General features: G+C 33.3%; 1 protein-coding gene across 2 annotated transcripts in view; it reads right to left on the bottom strand.

The window, feature by feature from the left end:
• LOC141505448 (liver carboxylesterase 1-like) overlaps positions 1-9,489 on the bottom strand; it is a 68,453-nt gene extending 58,964 nt beyond the window's left edge. The window contains exon 1 of one of the 2 annotated variants that reach the window (XM_074211287.1): positions 9,228-9,489. In XM_074211287.1, the coding sequence (XP_074067388.1) occupies positions 9,228-9,279 (52 nt within the window). In that variant the 5' untranslated portion in view covers positions 9,280-9,489. The remainder of the gene's footprint in view (positions 1-9,227) is intronic. The other variant, XM_074211286.1, reaches the window with a different exon arrangement.
• Between the last annotated feature and the right edge of the window lie 15,055 nt (positions 9,490-24,544).

Raw genomic sequence — 24,544 nt, 5'->3', positions numbered from 1 at the left:
ATATGCAGTCATATAAAACATTTCCAAATTAATCAAGATGTAGGGGAAAAAAACAGACTATCCCCCTCCAAAAAATTCAAGAAAAATAAGTAAAGGAAAAGTAATCTTGAAGGGATGTGGGAAAACTGGGGCACTAAGGTATTGTTCCTGGAGTTATGAACTGATCCAAACTTTCTGGAAAGCAATTAGAACTATGCCCAAAGGGCAATAAAACTCTACAAACCCTTTGATCAAGTAATATCACTAGTAAGTGTATATCCCAAAGATATCATAAGAAAGGTTTTTGAAAAAAACACATTTGCATAAATATTTATAGCAGCTCTTTTAGAAGTGTCAAAGAATTGGAAATTGAGGGGAGGGTTGTGAACAAAATGAGCAAATGAGGAATGGCTGAACAAATTGTGGTATATGAATATGATTGAATATTATTGTTCTGTGATAAATTATTAGCAGCTGGATTTCAGAAAAGCCTGGAAAGACTTACATAAACTGATTCTTAGTGAAGTGAGGAGAACCAGAACATTGTGCACATTAACAGCAACATTGTGTGATGATCAACTTTGATGGACTTGCTCTTCTCAGCAGTACAGTGATCAAAGAAAATTCTATAGGGTTTGTGTTGGAAAATACCACCCACATTCAGAGAAGGAACTATGGAGTCTAAATGCAGCACAAAGATGCCATTTTCAGTTTTTGGAATTTGTTCTATGTTTTGTGACTTTTTTTCTTCTCATGTTTTCTTTTCTTTTTTTGTTCCAATTCTTTCACAATATGATTAATATGAAAATAATCTGACATAGTTATACATGTACACACTCTATATTAGATTACTACTGTCAGGGAGAGGGAGGAACAGAGAGAGGGAGGGAGATACATGTGGAACTCAAACCCTTATAGAAAATGATTCAAAACTATCTTTGCTTATAGTTGGAAAAATAAATAAATAAATATATTATGAAAGAAAAAGTATTCTTTGATTTTCATTCGGACTCCCTCATTTGTTTCTCTGGAGACAGATAACATTTTTAACCATAACTCCTTCAGAATTGTCTTGAATCATTGTATTGCTGAGAATAGATAAATCATTCACAGTTTATCATCATTTGATATAACTGTTGCTGTATACATGTTTTTCTATTTTTGTCCCTTTCACTTTGCATCAGTTCATGTTGTCTTTCCAGGTTTTTTGAGAGGATCCTGCTTGTTATTTCTTATGGCACAGTAAGATTCCTTCACAATCATAAGCAATAACTTGTTCAACTATTCCCCAAATTATGATTATCCCCTCAATTTCCAATTCTTCATCACTGTATCAATACAAGTAGGAAAATAAACAGTTTAGCCTTATTGAATCCTTTATGATTTCTCTTTCTTATTTTTCCTTTTTATGCTGCTCTTGCTATTTATGTACATATGGGTCCTTTTTTCTTTTATTTCCTTGTGTTACAGCAGTGGTATTGTTTGGTCAAAGGAAATGCATAGTTTTATGTCCTGTGCTCATAGTCCCAATATATACAACTTCAGTAACAAAGCATTAGCATTTCAGTTTTCTCACACCGACTCCAAATTTGTCATTTTCCCTTATTGTCATATTACCTAATCTAAAAGTTGTGGTGTGCTAGCTCAGTTGTTTTAATTTGCATTTCTTTTATCAATAGTGATGTACAGCATTTTTTCATATGATTATGGAGAGCTTTGATTACTTTGTCTGAAATCTGTCTTGACTATCAACTTAGGAATAGTTCTTAGTTTTATAAATTTCTCTATGTTTTTGAGAAAAGAGGTCTTTATCAGAGAAACTTGCTGTAATTTATTTTCAGAGTTATGATTATTTTGTATTTCCCTCCACTCTATTTTCCCTTTATTTATCCAAGTCTCTATCTATCACTCTCCTATCACCCTACAGATCCTCAAAAGTGTTTTACTTCTTTCACATGCCCCAATCTGCCCTCCCTTCTATCGCTTCCATCCATCTTTTATTCTCTGTTTCCCACTTTTTTTCTGTAGTATAATACAGATTTCTATATCCAGCTGGGTATGTAGGTTATTCCCTCTTTGAGGCAATTCTAATGAGAGTACTGCATTTCATTTCCCCCCATCTTCTCCTCACTATAAAAGCTCTTTAGTGCCCTTTTTATGTGAGATTATTTATCCCATTCTATAGCTCCCTTTCCCCTTACCCTAAAGTATTCTGCTTTCTCATTCTTTAATCTTATTTTTTAAGTTAATTGTACAATCACATTCAACTCATACCCATTCCCTCTTTCTATGTATATTGTTTCTAATTGCCCTAGTAAAAGGAAAGGTTTTGAGTATTATGAGTATCAATATAACTTGGAATACAAACATTTCTTGTTGAGTCTTTTATGATTTCTCTTTTCTAGTATTCCTTTTTATAATGCTCTTGAACTTTGTATTTGAAAGTCAAAATTTCTATTCAGCCCTGTGCTTTTCAGATCAGGATACTTGAAAGTCTGCTATTTCATTAAATATCCATCCCCACCCCCACTAAAAGATTGTAATCAGTTTTTCTGGGTTGGTGATTCTTGGTTGTAATCCTAGTTCCTTTGCTTTCCAGAAGATCATTTCCCAAGTTCTGTAATGCTTTAATGGAGAAACTACTAGATCTTGTGTTATTCTAACTATGGTATCATGATATTGAATTATTTCTTCCTGGATGCTTGCAATATTTTGTCCTTAATCTAGGAACTCTGGAATTTGGCCATAATATTCCTGAATATTTTAATATTGGGATCTTTTTCAGGAGGTGACTGGTGAATTCTTTCAATGTATTTTTTACTTTCTGGTTCTAGAAAATCATGGCAGGTTTCCTTGATAATTTTTGGAAAGATAATATCTATTTTTTTAATCACAACTATCAGTTAATCCAATAACTCTTAATTTATCTTGCTTAATTCTATTTTCTAAGTCAGTAGTTTTTGGGGGGGGGGTTGGAATTTTTTTTTAGGTTTTTGCAAGGCAAATGGGGTTAAGTGGCTTGCCCAAGGCCACACAGCTAGGTAATTATTAAGTTCTGAGGTCAGATTTGAACTCAGGTACTCCTAAATCCTAGGCTGGTGCTCTATCCACTGTGCCACCTAGCCGCCCCAGTCAGTTTTTCAATGAGATATTTCATGCTTTTGTTTATCTTTTCATTCTTTTGATTTTGTTTTATTTTTTTATAACTCATCAATTCATTAGCTTCCACTTGTTAAATTGTAAACTTTAAGGAATTATTTCTTCGTTGAGTTTTGTACTCCTTTTTCATTTGACCAATTCTACTTTTTAAAGAATTCTTTTCTTGAGTGAATTTTGTACCTTTACTTCAGCATGGCCATATATTTAATTTAATTTAACCATATTCATACAATTCAATTTAACCATACATACATACATGTGTATATATATATATATATATATATGTTTATATATATATTATATATATATATATATACAGTAATTTTTGTTAAATGGTTATAATCTCTAGGGCAGGGAGGGAAGGTAGAAAAAATAAATTTACATGATAATATTTATTTGAAAGAAATAGCAAGTTGTGCATAGTAGTTTGCAGTTTCGTGTGCAATCATCTTCTTATTATATTATGTTACAGAAATGTTTATTTTATTTCATAAATTTAAAATAAAATTAAATAATGAATTGAAAAAGGAAATGGAAATTTGAAGAACATGTATCATATTAATTATCAGACACTGATGGTGAAACAATTTATGAATAGACAAGAGATAGCAAACAGTGAAATGGGAATAATTGAAATTACAATAAATAAATGTAGCCAATATGAACAAGAAAGCAAAAATTGGGAGAGGGAATTTATAGAGTTTCTTAGATAAAATTTTCATAATTCAAATGCATCAAGAATTTTGTAAAATCTGTAAGATTATGAGTCATTCCTCAACTGATAAATGGTCAAAGGAGAGGACTTCTAGCCAAGATGGTGGAGAGAAGCCAGGCATTGTCCTAAGGTCTCCTGGCTTTTCCTCAGAACTAAGATGAATCAAGCCTCTTAACAGAATTCAAATCCACAAAACCCAGAGAGAGCAAAGGAGAACATCTCCCAACAAGGTCTGCCTCAAGGGAACCTAGGTGAGCAGGGGACAGAGAGCAAACACTGGAAGCAGGTGAGACTGTGGTTTAACTTGAGAAGAGCTGCAGGAAGCTCTGGCTGTGTGAGTAGGGAGGAGAGCTCCAGTGCAGCAGCTACACATCAATCCAGTCAGCTCTGCTTCCTAGAAGCCCAGGGCTTTGAGCTTCACATTTTCCATTTTAATGCCTACCCCATCCCTGCGGAAGAAAGAGACTCTTCTAAGGACAAACACAGTAATCACTCCCCTCCCAAGGTGTGGGCAGCAGATCTCTCTCAGTATTGAATGAATAATAAGATTTACTATATAGCCCGAGGGTCCAGCACACATTGTTCAAGGATAATTTAGACCCTGCTGCTCTCCCCACTCCAGCCTCAGACCTAGGGAGTGGGCCACAAATCTAGGTCACAGACACTCCACAGAAAGCAACCAATACAACCTATTGGCTGGCCCACTTGGATTTACTAAGCCCAGTGAGCAAAGCTTCTAGTGATTTCAAAATCAAATTTCTGTGAGTCAGCCCCTCTCCCAATATAAGAGCCTAGGAAAAAAGAAGAAAAGCCAGTGGAAAGAGCAGTGGTGGTGGTGGTGGTGGGGCATAGAAAGCTGTCTTGAAGAAAAAGATTCAAACTCAGAAGGATCTAGAACTTCTGAGGAGAATATGATTTGGTCTCCAGTCCAGAAAGACTTCCTTAAAGAAATCAGGAAGGAACTTAAATATCAATTGGAAAAATTGGGAAAAGAAACCCATGAGAAAATTAACACCTTGCAAAAGAAAATTAACACATTGCAACAAGAAAACAAATCCTTGGAAAATACAATTTGAAAGAGTGCAAAAATGAAAATAATTCTCTCAAAACCTCAATTGGGCAAATGGAAATGGAGTTCAAAAGGTAAATGAAGAAAATTCTTCTCTAAAAAAAAAAGAATGGAATCCATGGAAACTAATGGCTTCATGAGACAACAAGAATCTGTTAAATAAATGTTCAAAGGATATGAATAGGCAGTTTTCCAATGAAGAAATGAAAACAGTTTATAGTTGGATTCAATTGAAGGTAAAAGTGAAAAATGTTGGAGGGGATGTAGAAAAATTGGAACTTCCATTCATTGTTGATGGAATTGTTAAATGATCCCACAATTGTGGAAGACAATCTTGAATTATGCATAATGAGTTAGTAAACTGCTTATAATTTTTGACCCAGCAATACCACTAAGTAGGTTTATTTTCAAAGATGATACAGAAAAAGAAGAATTGATAACATTCTAAAATATTTATAGCAGCTCTCTTTGAGGTGACAAAGAACTGAAAATTATAGGGATTCATGTTGAGGAATTACTGAAGAAGTTGTGGTATATGATTAAGATAGAATACTACTGTATAGAAATATGATGAACTCAAAATTTGAAAAAGAAAAAGAGCAGGGGTAGAAGGTAGAGAATTTGGGGTGGAAAATAAAAATGAATTTTTTAAAAGATCATTGATAACTTTGGAAAGAACAGTTTTAATTGAAAAAATATATCAGCGAGAGAGAGACTGCAGAAAATTAAGAAGAAAATGAAAGAAAAGGATGTAAAGTACCAATTGTAGATGATTTCAAGGAGTTTTATCATAAAAAAGAGGATAGATATGGAATCATAATTAACAGAGATTGAAGGATAAATTAAAGATTTTCTGAATGTACCTGTAGGCAGTACAAAAGTATCCAGAAGACAGAGAATCCTTAAAGATAAATGAGTGCTACAAAGAAAGTAAGGGGAATGAAAAATCAATCTAAAGTATCAAAAAAACAGAAAGCAAAGAGGAGATACAAAGAAAGTGAAAATGAACATACATGAATTGATATACAAAATATTCTGTTGGGGACTTAACAGGAACAACAAACAAGTTATGCTGTTATTTTATGCTATGAAATTAAAGCATGGAAATAGCCCCTGAACTCAGCAGTAATGGGGGAAAATATCAGAACAATCAAAAAAAAGCCCACATGGCTTTATCAAGAACTAACTGGTTAATCTTTTGACTCAGCAGTACCAGTACTAAGTTTATATCCCCAAAAGAGAAAGGACCTATCTTACAAAAAATATTTATAGCAACTCTTTTTGTGATAGAAAAGAGTTAGAAATTGAGTAAATACCCATCAGTTAGGGGGAATGGCTAAACAAGTTGTGGTACATGGTGCAATTCTGTCATGCTATAAGAAATGACCACAGCATATCAGACAAACCAGGAAAGACTTACATGAACTGACACAAAATGAAGGCAGCATGCCTAAGACATTTTACATGCAATACTGGATGTTGAGCAACTGTAAACAACTAAGTTATTTTCAGTAATACATTGATCCAAGATAATTCTGAATGCCTTGTGATGGAAAAAAAAATGTTATCCACCTCCAGAGAAAATATTAATGGAGTGTGAATGTAGATTGAAGCATACTTTTTTCTTGTCTTTTTTTAGGAAAGTGATCCTTGTGATTTCTTTTGTTATATGGCTAATATGAAAATATATTTTATATGACTGCACATGTATAAGATACAATTGAGGAAATGCTAATACATTGAATTGATCAATCATTTAGTATATAATTGTAATGGAATTATTATTATGCTGTAAGAATAATGACAAATAATCCAAGACAATTCCAAAGGTAATGATGAAAAATGCCAACTACCCTCAGCAGAAAGAAGTGATGAATTTTGAATGCAAACTGAAGCAGACTTTTATACTTTATTTCTCTTTGGGTGTTTTCTTATGTAACATGACAAATTGGACATGTATTTTGTATGACTTCACAGGTAATATTGATATCAAATCACTTGCCTTCTCCTATGTGGGTAGCAGGAAAAAGGAGGGAGAGAATTTGGAATACAAATAATTTTAAGTGAATGTTCAAATATAATTGGAAAATATTTAGCAAGATGAAATATAGTTTAAAATATCACTTTATTTTTTCATGCTGTGTTCTACCTCAAGGTTTCAGAGATGCCCCAGGCTGACCTTTGCATAGGGTCTTTCTTCTGTCTCTGGGTTTGGAATTGACTAGAGTTCTACACTAGACTTCCTTCCCCAACTAATATTCTCTAAGTGCTTCTCCCTCTTACTAAACTCCTGCTTCTATTAATTTTGGAGATTAGAGGGTCTAACTTGCTCAAGACATTTCTGCAGTTTCTGAACTTGGATTGCCAGAGCTGATCAAACCTGGAGCTCCACAGTGAATTGGCCTGGAAATGCTTTTGGTTGCACTTAAGGTGAACTTCGTCCTCCAAAATCAGTCTCATATTTACTACATCTGTATCTTTATTTTAAATCACTGTAGAGAAAGAAATAAAACAGGATCATGACTGAAGAACATAGGGAAAACAAGGAAGGAAACAAAGAATAAAATTTCCTTTTATTTGCATGTTCATTTAGTTTTGTCAGTTTCATTAAAGGATATAAATTTTGTGTAAAATTTTGCTATTTTGTTGATTTTTTATAATTTAAAAAATAAGTCTATCAAAAGATATTTTTTCTAGTCTATGGCTTAAATATCTCCATTTCTCTATTTCCATTAGTTCATAAATTAATAGAATCATAAACTTTATGCTATGAGAGATCTTTGACATCATCTTTTGTAATGTCTTCATGGTAAAGGTGATGGCACTTGAGATCAAAGAATAGCATATTGTCAGTACTTGGTTAACCTACTATCCCTTCCTTGCAAAAGTTAGCCAAAAGTTGTCAGAAGACTTTCTTATAACTGATCTCCTTCCAGTAAATATTGCATTCTTCTCAGCATTCATTCTTCCTGACTCTCCTGAGAAACTTATAGACAGATGGATCTGGAAAGGACCAAGCTCATTAGCTGTTTTAAGAACTTCCTTTTGGGGATACTTAGTCACTAATTTCCTCTGCCCCACAAAAACCAGCAATTAACCTAGTGGAATTGGAGACCAGTAGGAATGGACCATAGTCTACCTCCATACCTCAAACTTTAAATCTGTTTCCATGCACAAAAATACACAGAGTGAAGAATTGAATTATATAATGGAGAGTCACAATACTCAGATAAGAAAATTCATAATATGAGGGTTCTAGGCAATTACCTCAATTTACCACTTAACTTACATGTTTGTTCCAGCCAGAACAATTTACCTTTAAAACCTGTCTATGCTAGCCTCCTAAATTCATTCATCCAACACTGAATCTTATTGAGACAGCTATTTTGGACATCAATAAGAACTTATGCTTTTTCAGTAGAAATCCCTCCCAGCACTGTTTTATTTTCCTCTCATCCTTTCTACCAATTCACACTGATCCTCTCCTTTCTCTAGATTGGTTGATTTCACTCAGTAATACTTCATGTCTCTCAGGTTCCCACTTTTTAATACAATTAAATATTATAGACCATTACAGAAGAAAAAAATTTAGATTTCTACAGAAAGTCAGCATGCTATAAGCCAAGCCACTTGGCTTCTAGTCAAGTCTCTGTACCTGGCTAGACTATCCCTTCTCTCAATTCCCATTGCAAAATGTGAGTAATGGGAATTGATTTTCTGTGATTTTCTCTTTCCAATACTGACATTCCAGAACTTCAATTTTCTAAGTTAAGGGAAATTTTTTTTCTTTTGTCTTGAAAAACCTAGAAAATGACTGAAACACTCCCTTTCACAGTTTTAGACCCATTGTCTTTAAACAAAGAATATTTTGATTTTTGTTTGTTGGATTCTTATTTTAAGTGAGTCATTCCTTTCAAGACCAAAACCAGAAACCCTGAGACTGCTCTAAGTGAAACATCCTGGAGTTCAGATGGTCCACAGTGTCAGCTCCCTTTACCTGTTGCTGAATTCATAAAATCAAAATCTTCTTCCAGTGGAAAACAACAGAAAAATCAGTTCAAATTATGGAACTCTATCAGAAACATGATTCCTTATGCAACTGAAGTTATAGTTTTATACTCATTTTTTCACATTGAAATATTTGTGAGTATAATAATAAAATTCATAATAAATTTTTTTTCAAAAATTGACCAAGTGTTGCTGAGTTTTCAACTAAGACACTACTAGCAGTTCTAAGTAGCTCTTTTTCTTTTCTTTTTGGAAGGGGAAAATAAAACTAAACAAAGAAAACACCCCAAATCTTACCCTTGCTGATGATCACAATAAAGGAGCAGAGAATCAGGGAAATCAACCACATCTTGTTGAGAGCAGTTCTTTGCCAATCTGTGCTGCCCTAAAGGACTGAAGCTGCTTCTATACACAGGTGTAAACTAAATGAGTGACACCCCTGGACTCAATCAGAGAAAGCCAAGTCTGGCAAAAGCAAAAGAGAAATTCACCTTCTTCTAATATTACCCTGGTGAGAGCCAAGATTGGTGTCTTGAGCCTCCACCCACAATTACTCATGACCTTTATTTGAGGGATTCTATTCATAATATATTTCTATGAAAAAACTGAATGCCATACCAGCAAACAAGATAAAGGTTACATAAGGTGTACTTTAACCCTGAAAGATATTTGAATTTTATCTCTATCTTCAGTGTACAACTTGGTGTCCTAAAAGTGAATGGGGTCCTGCCAGATCCACCTACTGGCTTACTAGGTAATGTTAAAGGATGTTCCATTTCTTGTTGTTTTTACTTTTCATCAGAACAAATCTGATTAGGAGGGGAGGAAAGGGGAGGAAAGACTGTGATTTTTCAAGGCATATTGAGTACTGATTGAAGACTGCATACCAAATGGGAAGAAAGGAAGAAAACATAGAAAAGAGACCAGTTCTTATGCAAATGAAACCTAATTTTGACAATGCTAAAGTTTATTAGGGAAAAACATTCAAATCAAGGAAATATAAATGACAACAGGATAAAAATAACTCATATATCTCAAGTATTGTAAAGTGTGAACTTTTCTCAAAACTCTATAAGACAGGGGCAACTAGGTGCTACAGTGGATGGAGCCAGCCCTGAATTCAGGAGGACTTGAGTTCAAATCCAGTCTCAGACACTTAATACTTACTTAACAGTGTGACCTTTGGCAAGTCACTTAACCTCATTGTCTTGCAAAAATCAAACAAACAAAAAAATACTCTCAAAGACAGGATAAGTACACTGTTGTCCTTTTTTTTTTTCAGATGAAGAAACTGGCCATTTGAGATGCTGTTATTTACTCAAATTCTTCCAGGAAATACCAGACTGGTATAAGATTCAAATTTCCAAATGTCCTGATTTGAGATCAAGTGCTCTTTCCATTATTCTAACAAACAGCTTACAGGAAAACACTGGAGGGCAATTCAATCTCCCCTTGGTGTTCAGCCTTTCTGGTGCCATCTGATGTCCCCAAATGTCTGATGTTTTCTTGCAGTTCACCTGAACTTTTTCCATAGTCCTGCCCTTTTCTCAGATGGCCATGTGTCACAGAGACAGGGCACTCTGCTAGGCATTGGGGAGAAAATGAGAAATGAAATTCATTTTTTTATCCTTAATCCCCCAAACCTCCAGTTATTTATCTTTTCTTACTTCAAAATACTGCTAAGGCACAGTGAATAGAGCACCAGCCCTGAAGTCAGGAGGATCTGATTTAAAATCTAGTCTCAGATAATTAAAACTTACTTAGTATATGACCTTGGGCAAGTCACTTAGCCCCATGGCCTTGCAAAAATAAGCTCAGTTGCCATCTTCTACAAAAAGCCTTTCCTCATGCCTCAGGTTCTTAATATTCTCATCTTCTATTATTTTTTTTAGTTTTTTTTTTATTTGCAAGGCAATGAGATTAAGTGGCTGCTCCAAGACTGCATGGCTAGGTAATTATTAATTGTCTGAGGCTGGGTTTGAACTCAGGTACTCTTGACTCCAGGACTGGTGCTGTATGTTCTGTGCCACCTAGCTGCCCCATATATTCTCATCTTCTTGAAGTTACTTGGTGTTATTTTGTTATTTAATGTTTCTTCTGTGTACACGTTTCTCAACTTGGAGAATATTTTTGTAGCATTACTAATTCTTTAAATTTTTTACAAAATTCTCCTGTGAATCTAATAGTTCTGCTTTTTTTCCACTTCATAGTGGAAAATATAATTTTTAATATTTTTTCTATTTTTTCTTTTTTCTAATTTTTAAAATAATTTTTTCTAATTTTAATATTTTTTTCTTTTCTTTTGGAGATTAGATTTTTAAACATCCAGATTGGATCTTATCTTTTTTTGTTTTTGTTGAGTCATTTCAGTACAATTCTTTGTAACTTCATTTGGGGTTTTTCTGGCAGAGATACTGGGTGTTTTACTATTTTCTTCCCTAGCCCTTTTGAAGAAACTGAGACAAACACAATTAAGTGAGTTTGGCCAGAATCCCACTAGTGTTTACTAGTCTGAGATCAGATTTTAACTCAGTAAGATGAGTCTTTCTGACTTCAGGTCCAGAGCTCTAACCACTGTGACATCTAACTGCCCCTTATCTCCATCTAGTCTGTGTATTTTGTATTTTTGAAAATATTCTTTAGTTTATTTTATTTTCTCAGTTTTGGCATCATTTAACTTCAGTTTTTAATAATTTCTTTTATTTTTATGAGTTTTTTAACTTTTCCTCAATTATTTGCTATTTTGATTTGATCTGTCTTCTTTTAAATCAGGTTGATTTCCTGATTATTTCTAAGTCTCTTTGGATTCCATTCAATATATTTCTCCATTTTCCATTATTTCATTTTTTGTAATTATTGTAGTTTGTGTTTTGGATTTTTAATATTTTGAAGTACACATTCAGTTACTTAATCTTCTCCTTTTCTCTTTCTTTAGCAAATTTATAGGGATATAATTTTAACCTGATGACTACTTAAGCTATATCTAAGAAATTTTTGGTATATTTTTTCACTATCTTTTCTTTCACAGAATTTTGTTTATATGATTTTTATTCTGATCTCAAAGTTTATGATTTTACTGAAAATTTTCCATTTATGCCTGTAAATTTATTTGTGCTCTAAGAACTAATTATTATATTTAATTGCCTGTATATCTATATATGCACCATGTACATACATATATGATATATATATGTATGTGTGTGTGTGTGTATGTGTGTAAATGGATTATCTCAGCCTTAATATATAGACACTTTTTCTAAAAGTTCAGTAATACTGAGAAACATAGATGTCCTAAGTATTTGGGCTCTAATTTCTCCATAAAGTTGTTCAATTCTATATTTTCCATTTTTAAAGTTTTATGTTAGATTTGTTCATAGTTGAAGTTTCCTACTATTATTGCATTATTATATTACTCTGTTATTATATCTATTTGTTTCTTATATATCAGTTAATTTTTCTTTGCTTTCCTTTTCCTTTCTACAACCTGGTACCATATTTTTACCTTGATCTCATGTAATACCAGTTCTCTTTCTCTTTGTTTTAGTTGAACTGAACAACTGTCTATGTCTTGAATTCATATTGTTCGCTTGTAACTCTATGCTTTGGTCAGGAGATTAATATTTATTTTTTTTCTCCCTTATCATACTACTGTGCTCTACTGGACAGTTTGAAAACAGACTCAACAAAATCTCATTGTTATAGGTTAGAGAGCAACATCTTGCTTCAAAAAATGATCTTGAAAGATTAAAATTTGGGGGGGCGCAGCTAGGTGGTGCAGTGAATAGAGCACCAGCCCTGTGGTCAGGAGGACCTAAATTCAAATCTGGCCGCACATACTCAATAATTGCCTAGCTGTGTGACCTTGGGCAAGTCACCCAAACCCCCTTGCCTTAAATAAATATTTTTTTAAACAAGATTAAATTTTTCTACTACTATAAAAAATTCTATCTAATTTGAAAAAAAATTTGCTCAAGTAACATCTCTTGAATACACTCAAAAAATGACACCAATTTTATTAAATCTTATCAAAAAATCTTCTGGTGACCACCAATTTGTCCCTATGATTTTCTGCAATCACTATATTGACTAAAGCTATATCACATTTTAAAAAGTGATATGTAAATGATTTTTGACTAAAAGACTTGGGCCATATCTACAGCTGAGAGGAAGAGCTGATGTATTGGAGTCAAGATCGGAAGAGAGTGAAAATTTACAGAACTTGAAGAAAGATGATTAAGATTCTTCCTCCTCTTATTGTTTTATGTTGCTATCTGGTGAGGTGGATTCTAGAAATCTTGAGTGCTAATCTTAGGTCTTTTACAACCTGGAAAACCTTTAGAAAATTTGTCTCTTTGATGCTCAGTTTCTCTATATGTAAAATGGGGATAATACATACTTTCAATTGCGTGTCTCACAGGGTTGTATGGAAAACATGGCTGTAAACTTGTAGGAATAGGAAGCTGCTATGTATCAGTTTGTGGGGGGGGGGACAATACAGAAGTTGAATATATTGAGGACAAGGGAAATTGCAAAGTTATTTAGGGTTAAAGATCTTAATTCTAATCTTGGATTTGAAGCTTATTAGCCAGATGGCTTCAAAAATAAACAAGCAAAAATTTAAGCTTTCAACACTTCCATTCTTTCATATGTCAGATAAAGCTAAAACCATTGACTTATCTGTCTAATAAAGATTTTGGGAAGAATAATTGAGGCCAGAAAGAGGAAAAAGAAGGTGAGTGAAGAAGAAAAGGGGTAATAAACAGGTTCATTGTTTCACTTTAACCCAATATATTTATCTGACTTCAGACCATGTTTCACATTCTAACCAGTTATTTACCATGTCACCAGACTTATCCAGGGCCTTATCATTGATTAGATCACAACAGTCCCTCCTCCTGGTTTCTCTTTCTCTGATTGCCAATTGGACCAAATCAATACCACTGTTCTTCCTGGAAAGGGATGCAACAATCATGTGACAATCTATATTTCTTCTTGAATATAGTATTCTAATATTAAGCTTCTTGTGGGCAGAGCTGTCTCTCTTGTGTGATTATTTGCATAGCACCCAGCATAACAGCTACCTACAAGTAGAAAACTCTCAAAAATTTTGATTAAATAAAAATAGGAAAAAAAGAAAGTATAGAAGCAGGAAACAAAAGAATTTTAAAAGGGAAAAAAGGAGAAGAACAGAGAAAGAAAATAAAGAAGAAAAGAAAAATAAAGGAAGGAAAGAAGGAAGAAAAAAAGAGAAGAATCTTAAATAGAAATCATGCCACAACTACTGGAGGACTTGCTATAGATTGTGATATAGTGGGTCTGACTATAAGCAAGAGGCTTCAGAGGGTAGGAAAGACAAATGGTACACTGAAGATATGTGTTACTTCTTGGTGTCCAAGGATTTCAGTTCATGAGCAAATGGGATTCCCTGATCTTTTTTGATATGCCAAGTCATATGAGGAAAATAGAGATTCTGGGATGATGCACTTAAAAATATCATTTTGTACTATAATCCTAAACTTCTATAATTCTGTTACAGAGAAAAACTGTGATGACATTAAAATACAAGAGCTAATATTGATTATTCCAAATGCTGATTTATTCTCATAACAAAGACAAAATATCATATATATATATATATTTGTAGCAAGAATCACAAAAGAAAGATTGTATATAATCCAACCCAAAACAACCATACCCATTGAAAACTGATTCTTTATAGCACTATGAGAAGAAAATAAATATAATAGACTCTGGACTCCAAATAGGTCAGTGTCAAAGCAGTGGGGCCCCTCACCCTCATATTCATGATGTTGACAAATGTTTGTTTGCATTTCTGCCTAGTACCATGCTGTTCCATCTTCATGTTAAAAATTTCCCTTACCACCAGAGCTAGGCACCCAAGCAAGGCAAAAATTTCTTCTTGTCCAGGTCCACAGGTTGACCTGTACAGCTCATTAAAAATGATCTCCCTACTCTTCATTTGGTTCCTTTGCCAAGAGCTCAGTTAAAAATGCCACTTCCTTAGCCTTCAACTTCTTGGCTATTTTGCAGGTAATGTTAATTTGTAGATACTCTTCATTTTGATCATATTGAGGCCACTTCAGCAACCCTTCACCATTAGGGTTTCTAGAAATATAATAAAGAATTTTTAAACATTATTACCACTTAATTACTGGTGATCATAGTGAGAAAAGTGAAGAAGTAATGGAGAATTGAATAAATATACTTAGACAAACGTCTAGTATTTGAGCATTATTATGTTCCACGTTTGTCACTAACACTTCAAGACATCCTATAATACAATAAAACAATAATTATCAAAATTATTTTGTATAGGTTAAAAACCAGAAAAATAACCAGTAGAACAGACTGGATAAGGAAGAATAATAAACAAATGAACTCAGGAACCCAGTGTTTGATAAACCCAAGAAGATAAATTACTTGGGTAAGAAGTCCCTATTTGATGTGGCTCTTTATTCTATTTCTACTTAGATAACTCAAAAAGAAAATATAATCAAAGATGATAACTTATTAATATATTAATAAAATGGAAACATCCTTGTAATCTCTGATTGAATTAGAAGAAACAAACACCTACTAGAAAAATATTGTTAGGTCCCTGTAATGAAGTCCTTTAAGGAAGAACCTGGACCTTGAGAGGTATTGACTGAGGATAAGAAAAGATTTCTCCTTCCTTCCCCTTTTGGACATAGTATGTAATAGGAGCACTATTTGTCCAGAAGTAGAAACTAGTTCAGTAGTTCTAGAGTTACTTACAGATTCAGAAAAACAGTCATTCATGTGGTAGTACCTCTGAGAGGAGGGGAAAAAGAGCTATCTAGGAATTCAAGAGAAAACTAGTTCTGGCAATCAAGAGTCATTTGATAGGGAAGAATAGTTACTGAGACCCCCCAGTTCAGCAATATATCCATCAGAGATGTAGCACCTCAAGTGGGAGATGTAAAAGGACTCCAAATGAAAGAAAGAACATTGAGGTATAACAATAATAGTGTACTGATTAGCCTTGACCATATATTTCCCCACGTTTCTACCATCTTACTCTAAATTTATCCTGACTCTCCATATAGATTTCATATGCATTTATGGGAGAGTATATTGCAGATTTATTAAAATAATATTTTCTTTGTCAAATATTTCAAAATAAATGTTTGACACAAAAAACAAGACTAAAATATATTCCCTAATATTCCATATGAGAAGCGTTCATAAAAGGATTGCAAATTATAAACAGCCAGATGAAAGAAGAAAGAACTATGAATCACTTCTAGGAAGAGAAATACAAATCAAAGCAATCCCAGTGTTTCTCATCACATCCATAAAATTGACAAATATGTTGAAAGGACAGATTAGTCAAGGTTAGAAAGATTACAGAATGACAGTCAAACTAATGCACTAGTGGTAGAATTCTAAACTGTTCCAACCATTCTAGAAAATAATTTGGTATTATACAAATAAATAAAGCAAAAGGTTTATACTTTAAGAATCCCATTGCTAGTCATTTGGCTCAAGGAAGATAATGACAAAAATCAAGATGCAAAATTATTTTTTTACTAAAATATTTATACTAAAGTTTTGTGTAGTAGCAAAAAAGTGGGGGGAGAGTTCCATGTTCCAACATGATTGGAAGAATGGATAAATATGTTATAGAACATGAATGAAATGGAAAAGTAATGAGCTATAAGAAATAATGAATATGATAAATGTGCAGAAATATTAGAAGACCTGAACTGATGTAAATGGAGAAAGCAGAACCATGAAAAACATGTAAAAATTAAAAAACATAAATGAAAATAATATTAATGATTCATAAAAATGAATTCTGTGTCATAGTAATGGCCAAACGTGGTCTCAAAAAAGAGATGTGATAATTCCTTCTCTATACTTCTTATTTTCTAGAGGTGGGAGACCATCAATATATATTTCATTATCTGTCATATATGGTTCATAAGTTTGTTTTTTTTGCTGAAACTTTTTGATTCTTTATTATCAGAGGAATCTCCTTAGGAAGAAAAGGAAGAGGTTATTTCTTAAGAAGAATAGGTGATATGAAAACAAAAAACATCAACAAAAGTTTTTAAATGTTTCCATTTTCTATATGAATCTCACTCATTCCAAGCAAAGTTGCCCCAATATTTCATCATCATCCTGCTAAATTGCTTCTCATTTTCTGAGAAACAATCTGAAAATGAGAATTATAGGTATTGGAATGTGATTAGAAGTTGTAAATGAGCAAAACTGCAAAATTTATCTTCAGTGTCCACCCCACTTTCTTTGCTTTCATAGCTTAATTGCTCTTAGAAGCTTCCTACTCCTCCCAAACTTCTTGGCCTCTTCTTTGCACATTGCCCCTTTCCTATGTGCTTTTCCTGGAGCAGCATCCTAACCTTAATCTTGGTTAGCAAATACTGAATATATGATATATATATATATATATATATATATATATACATAAAATTTTATAGTTGAGATGACTCACCTATTTGAGCCCCTTTCTTTTACACTTTAGGAAGCTGAGAGCCAAAAAGGAGCTTATGTGACCTTTCTAAGAGTGTATAAGTAAGAGAGAGATGGGATTTGAACCCAAATTCTAAAGTTTCAAATCCATTGTTCTTACCATTAGGTCAAGTTCCAATGAGGCATCTAAAACCTGAGTTTCTAGAGTATTAACATTCTACCTTAAGGCTTCTTGTGGTGCTCACAATGTAAAAGTAAAGTCAAAAGAAAATTGGACTCAGATATTTTTTTCTGAGTGGGTAATGCGTAGGAATCCATAGGCAACCCAATGAAATCAATTACCATTTGCCATACTTGAACAGAAAATTTGGGAAAAGAAAAAGGTCATAGCTCTAAAATGGAAAGAAGCTACATGTCTATAGAACACTGATGTGCTCTCTGATTTTGAAAGAAAGAGAGACTCTTTGCTCTCTTAACCTTCTTTCCAGCATCTCCTAAAGTAAGGCAACAATGAAAGGAAACCATATTTCTGAAGAAAAGTTATCTTGAAAGCTTGTGGCATTAATTGTGATAAATTAGAGAATCTTAGGGTCAGAAAGGATCTCAGATATTCCCTATTTCAATCTACCCAGAACAAGAGTCCCATATACATTCCTGACAAGTGGTTGAGACTTTTGATAAATAGTCAAAAATGTGATGTGAGACTAACCTCTCATATCGATTTACTCACTATTCCCCAGTTTTCTCATTCATAATTTGGGGATAATAATCTACTTCACAGGGGTGTTGTGAGGACCAAATAAGATTAAAGGATAGGAGGACACTTTAGTAATCTAAAGGTATTGAAAACATAGAAGAACTAAAAATTATTTTTTCAAAAATGACCAGTAGGTAGTATTTTTTATAAAGCTTATTTAGGAAATAAAGATCCATTACCTCTTAAAAATGGAGACCCAAATATAAATAAGAGATCATCTCCATGATCTGCTTTGACTGTTGCTGGTTTCAGGTTTCTCCAAGTACTTGATGGATGCTGAAATTCATATATGTAGGTGAGTGCCCCTGAATCTGAAAGGAAAGAAAGTGGTAGAAAATTCTAGAATCATTTATTACAGATGGAAACCTCTGGAAAGCTTTTTTAAAAAGTTTGTGCTATGCAACATTATAATTTTAAAAATTATAAAGCCTAGGTTCAAGACATAAAATAACTGAAGGTGTCAACATAGGCATGCAGAACAATGGCCCACATTGAATAAAGTATGTTATTTTTAAAGTTGTTATTTATCCCAAATCATTTCATTAAAAGTCTAAGCCCTGCCTTCCTGGTATAGAATCTTATATTTAGCTATGAGAATAGAGGACATTTAGTTAAGACAATTATATCCTGTAGAAATACCCTTGATATCATCCCTTCACAGTTATCCAGCCATTGATTGATAAAGGCAACCAGATCTAGTTTTTCACACAATAGATATAATCTTGGGAAGTTCTTGCAGTCTCCTCTTTGGCTCCCAAAATGTAAAGGGAAGGAGCTCAACTAGATGATTCCTACCAACTATAAATCCCTTTCACCTCATGGGAGTTAGGGGCATAGATCTGGAAGTCTGAATTTTTCTTTTTTTCTTTTATTCATTGTTTATAGTACCTTATAGTAAAATTTAGCTGGATATTATATAATACTATACAGATTTTTTTGCATTTTTGAGCTTTTAAATTTTTTCTTTATCATCTACTGGCCATTGTGTGCCATTTGCATCTTCAACAAAACTCTAAAAAAAACCTCTCAAAAAATTCTCATTTAATTTCTTATGCCAGCCCTCAATATCTCAAACCTATGATGGGAAAAGTTATGATGGCGAATGAATAACTGTATATTATACAATCAATATTTATCAGCCAAGATTAATATTAGGGTGCTGCTCTTCTCCAGTTGACCAATGTCCCTAATCTAGGTTAAGCTATTCCCCTTTCTCACAATCAGTTCCTAACTCCACCATGATACACTTCATGTCCTTGCACTATGCATTTCTATACAGGATATATTCAAGCAAGGATTTCCATTCAGGTCTTCAAATCTCTTAACTTCTTTCATTATATAGGCAACTATCTATCCTTCTTCTGGGTATGGTCCATCCCAAGTGACCAGGGAGTAGGCTAATATCTTTGACTAAAAATTGAAGGAATATCTTATGCTCATCTCCTCCCTCATGGTTCTCAGAAAATTACCCCTGAAATGCTGAGCCAAAATCACAGTTGGAATTCCAATTGTCAAGTCTCCTAGCATATCCAGAAAAAGTTGTTGCTTTTTGAGAGGATCATTGGTCACTCCAAGATACTTCTGAGTTATCACAGAAGTAAGATTTTTGGGAATTTTCTAAAATGGTCAATGAAACAAGAAGAAAAAAATGACTAATTGTTTCTACCATTTATTCATCATTTCATCTTTCTATTAACTTGATGTCTTGCTTAAAATTGCCCCAACTCACATCTTCTACAACATTTTGAATGTATTATCAACATTGCAATTTGCATTGCAATATTATGAAATTCTGCTATAAATTGTCCAGGAAAATATCCTATTTGTAACATTGCTTATTAGGCTGACTTAACCTGAAATGTATATCATCTAAAAATAATGTTTAATGGAATATATTATTGACATTTGGAGGAATTTTAAGGATTATTACTTTTTTGCTAGGTCCCTCTGTGAAACATTTAGGGGAATACAGGGATGAAAAGGAAGAATTCCTATTGCAGGAAATGGTAGATAGGGAGCTGAATAAGTTCATGGTTATGTGATTCTGTAGGGGAATTTTTCTGGCAAGACATAATATAAAGCATATTTGGATAAATGCCTTAAAAAGATAAAACAAAAAAGTATGCTATTAGATTGCTTCTAGGTGGGCAAGAATACTTCCAAATAGAGTGGAGATATTGGTTAGAGAAGATATGATGAATTCATTATATGTATTTTTCACTGGTTTTAACTTACAGGTGAGAGGACCACATCTCTTCTTTCTTTATGGGTAATAAATTCAATTTTTTGGTTATTGCTGAAAACATTTTGCCCTCTAACATTTATGATGCTAAGAATATGCAACTTTCAAAATTTGCTTTAATTAGATAAAACAAAACACTGAGTTTTCAGTTTTCTAACCTAAACATACATCTGTCAGTTAAGCTACTTTGCTCTCTGAGTAGTACTTTCTGTCTGTCCTGAAAGGGAAAGAATTAAATTGCTCTGGAAATTGTACTGCAATGGACATCAGGAGACATGGATTTAAGTCCTACCTCTGTCACAGCCTAGATATGTGACTTTTGGAAGATTACATCCCTTCTCAGGATCTCAGCGATTTGATGGTTCCCTGAGTTCTAACATTCTAAGTTTTTTCTGACTTTGGACATCCATGTTTTAAGTTCCATCCTAGATCTTATATTCTATGTCTCTAAATTTCTTACAACAATTGGATAAGAGTCCCACAATAGTTCTGCTGCTTCCTCTTGGTCCAATCCATCCTTTGACAAAGGATATCCCCTTGCCTGCAAAAGAAGAAGAAGAAAGTTCAAAGTTTAAACCATAAAGCAGAAATGGTTAATGAGAGAAAATTAAAAATGTCTATTTGACACAAATGAAGGAAATTATTTTATCTTCAAATTTGTAGTAAAATTCTCTGATGAGTAGGATGAGTTGAATGAACTGACATGGTTCACTATATGGACCAAGAAATCACACAAATAAAAAAGATGAAAAAATAGCATTTTTTCAACTTTTAAAAGTAGCATTTGTCCCATTTCTTCTAGGAAGACAGAACTGGAATTTCGATGGTCCCCAAAGGATTGGTCAATGGACAGTTTCTAGCTTCCTTTCAGAGCAATGAGACCTGAAGGGAGCCTAACCAATACTAGAACCATATTCTATTACTTTTCAAGAATGTTATCCTTTAGAATATAGATACCACTGGTAGAGATTATTTTGAACCCTTTAAACATGAATAGTTGCCATTTATATGTGTGTGAGCAAATTTATCACAGGTTTTAGGAGCTCTTCAATCTAGTTCAACTAATTCATTTTACAGATAAGGAAATTGAAGTTCACAGAAGAGAATTAAATAATTTACAGAAGGTCATAATAACAAAAAAAAATGACCCAAGATTCAAACCTATGTCAGCAGATCTCACATTTGGTGCTCTTTCCACAGTATCATATTGCTTCACGACATATTAAATGAAGGATGAGAAAATCCAATATACTAAATGAAGCCTTTTCTCAGTTCAGTCAATGGGAAATTGAGAAAAGGAAGAGAACTCAAGAATTCAGAATAAACACAAGCTCTTACAGTTGGCAAAATCCAACCAAATTCATCATTGGTAATTCCCATCAACAAGGAAATGCCATCAAATCACCTTTCAGCCAGGAGCTCTTCAGGACTTTGGGGGAAAAATGCCCCATCCACAACTGTAGGCAAGAATATATAATTCTGGAAGAAAAAGAAATAACAATATGACTGAGGGTTGAATTTCCCCAAACCAGAAAGAATTTTATTATATAACTTTCTCTAAAGCTTATGGAGGGACACAGTACTTTATCTTTCGATAAGATCAGCAAAGAAAAGAATCTGATTTCTGAAATTCAAGGATAGTTGTGACAGTGTCTTTATCTCACAATGAATTAATTACGTATGATCAATTACTTTTGACTTGTATACAACTATTTTAGTACAATAGATTAGAGCATCTGAAAAAACAACTTGTTAAACTTTTTGCATGTTCAAAGTATAGTAAAACATTACTATATAAGTCCATTGTAAAAGATTCTCCTGGTTACGAATTATTGAATGTGGATATGTTATTTCTTCATCTTTTTGAGGCCAAACAAGTACATCTTTCTCAAGGAATTTTTTCTCATTATTTTATTTCATATAGATTTCTTTCCTCTTTGAAAGTAACTTCGAATTTATTTAATCATGAAGTAAAAACTATAGAACATGGAAGCAATAAGTCAAAGTTTGATCCATGACTCCAATACTTATGACCAACTGTCAGGACAAATCCCTTACAGTCTCTAAATATCAGTTTATAAGACTACATGTATTACAAGATGGTTCATGTAAAATGTGTTTTATATATAAATATGTATATATTATATATATCACAGAATAATGAAGCAATCAAAACCAGACCTGTGAGCTAGAATCCTAACCCATACACATAGAAATATATTTTTATTTTTACATACACAATATATTCATATAAACCCATATAGTAATACCTATTAACATAATATATGAAGACATAAATATATATATGTTTGGATTTATATATATATACTATACAAACAAGAAAAATAAAACAAAAAAATACACTGTCACATATGTTTATTTTGCTTGTTTGGTTTATTTATTCTGTCACAGAAATTAAAAATCTAAGTCAGAGAAATGAGAATTCAAAGGTCATCTATTCTAAACTGAACTTGAACTGGAATTTCCTCTATAATTTATTGTGTTTTTAAATAGTTCTAATTGTTTAAAAAAGTGTTCTTTTAAAATCAAGACTCTTCAGTTTCTACCCATCATTCATAGAGGTAGTCTACAAAGTCAAAATTGAAAAAAATCAAATTGCTTTCCCACATGACAACTCTTCATCTTCTTCAACACAGCTACCATGTCCTTCCTCTAAATTCCCTTCTGGAAGCTAAATATGCCTCTCCTTAATTTTAATCTCCTATGGCCTAAACTAGATGGTCAGTGGTTCAGTATAAGTTTTCCAAGAGATCCACATCAGAGTTTTCCAGGAACACACATCTGGTTGTATGCTATTTCAGCTTTTAAATTCCTGGTTCTGATAAAGGCCTATAATGCATGATAGTAAATTTGCACATGAGCCAGTGTTAGAAGAACAAGATAAACATAATGAATGATAGTTAGTATTCAAAAATATATTGAAAGAGCATTGGACTGAATGTGATAAAATCAGATTTAGTGGCAATAAATGTTAAATCTTATACTTGATATATTTCCTATGTACAATATGGAGGAGATATGGTTAGATTGGAATTTGTCTAGAACAGATCTAGAGACTTTTTTATAAAGACAATATCAGTCAGGATAGAGAAGCCTAAAAAAAAAGCTAATTTAAACTTAGGTTGAATTAAGAGAGGCATTGCTTTCAGGAATAAGACAATAATAGTCCCACTGTACTTTGCTTGTATTACACATCATCCAGAGAGCATTGACAAGTTGAAGGGTACCCAAAGGAGTACCTGATGAAGTTATTTAAATGGTGAAGGAATTTAAATCTATGATATATAAAGTTCTATTGAAGATCCTGCAAAACATAAGACTTGGTAGAAAGGGTAAGATAACATCAGCCATGTTCAAGAATGTAAATTACTGTCAGGTAGAAATTGCAAAGAACTCATTTAGGCTTCATGTCAGGAAAAGTTTATTAATTAGAGCTTTCCTAAATTGAAATGCAGACAGGTAAGTCACACAGTGAGTAGAAAGTCAGTCCTGGATTCAGGAAAACCTGAGTTTAAATCTCTCCTCAGACGCTTACTAGTTGTGTGGCTCTGAGCCACTCTGTTTGTCTCAATTTCCTCACCTATAAAATGAGGTGGAGAAGGAAATGGCAAACTGCTCCAGTATCTTTGACAAAAAACTCCAAAAGGGGCACAGTTAGTGAACACAACTGAAACAACTAAGCAACAGCAACAGCAGCAATAGCAGCAAAAATTGAACTGAATATCCTTAGGTGACAGTGATTTCTTGTATGAGTTGACCTAGACAAGTGCAAATAAAGGTCCTTCCAATTTTTAAATTCTATGATTCCATGAATCCATGAATAAAATTGTCTAAGGTAGGGCCAGCTAGGTGGTGCAGTGGATAGAGCACCAGCCCTGGAGTCAGGACGACCCAAGTACAAATACAGCCTGAGATATTTAATAATTGCCCACCTGTGTGACTTTGGACACGTCATTAACCCCATTGCCTAAAAATAATTTTTTTACAAAATTGTCCAAGGTATAAGAATAGCACTTTCATATTTATAAGTCACATAGGCATCTTATCTCATTTTGTTCTGACAATGTCATGAGGTAAGCAGTGAAAGGACTATTATACTGCATTTTCAAGCAGATAAGA

Source organism: Macrotis lagotis, chromosome 1, assembly GCF_037893015.1.
Source record: "Macrotis lagotis isolate mMagLag1 chromosome 1, bilby.v1.9.chrom.fasta, whole genome shotgun sequence".
NCBI classification, from domain to species: domain Eukaryota; kingdom Metazoa; phylum Chordata; class Mammalia; order Peramelemorphia; family Peramelidae; genus Macrotis; species Macrotis lagotis.
The sequence above is the reverse complement of the archived record's forward strand: the minus strand, read 5'-3'. Positions and strand labels throughout refer to the sequence as shown.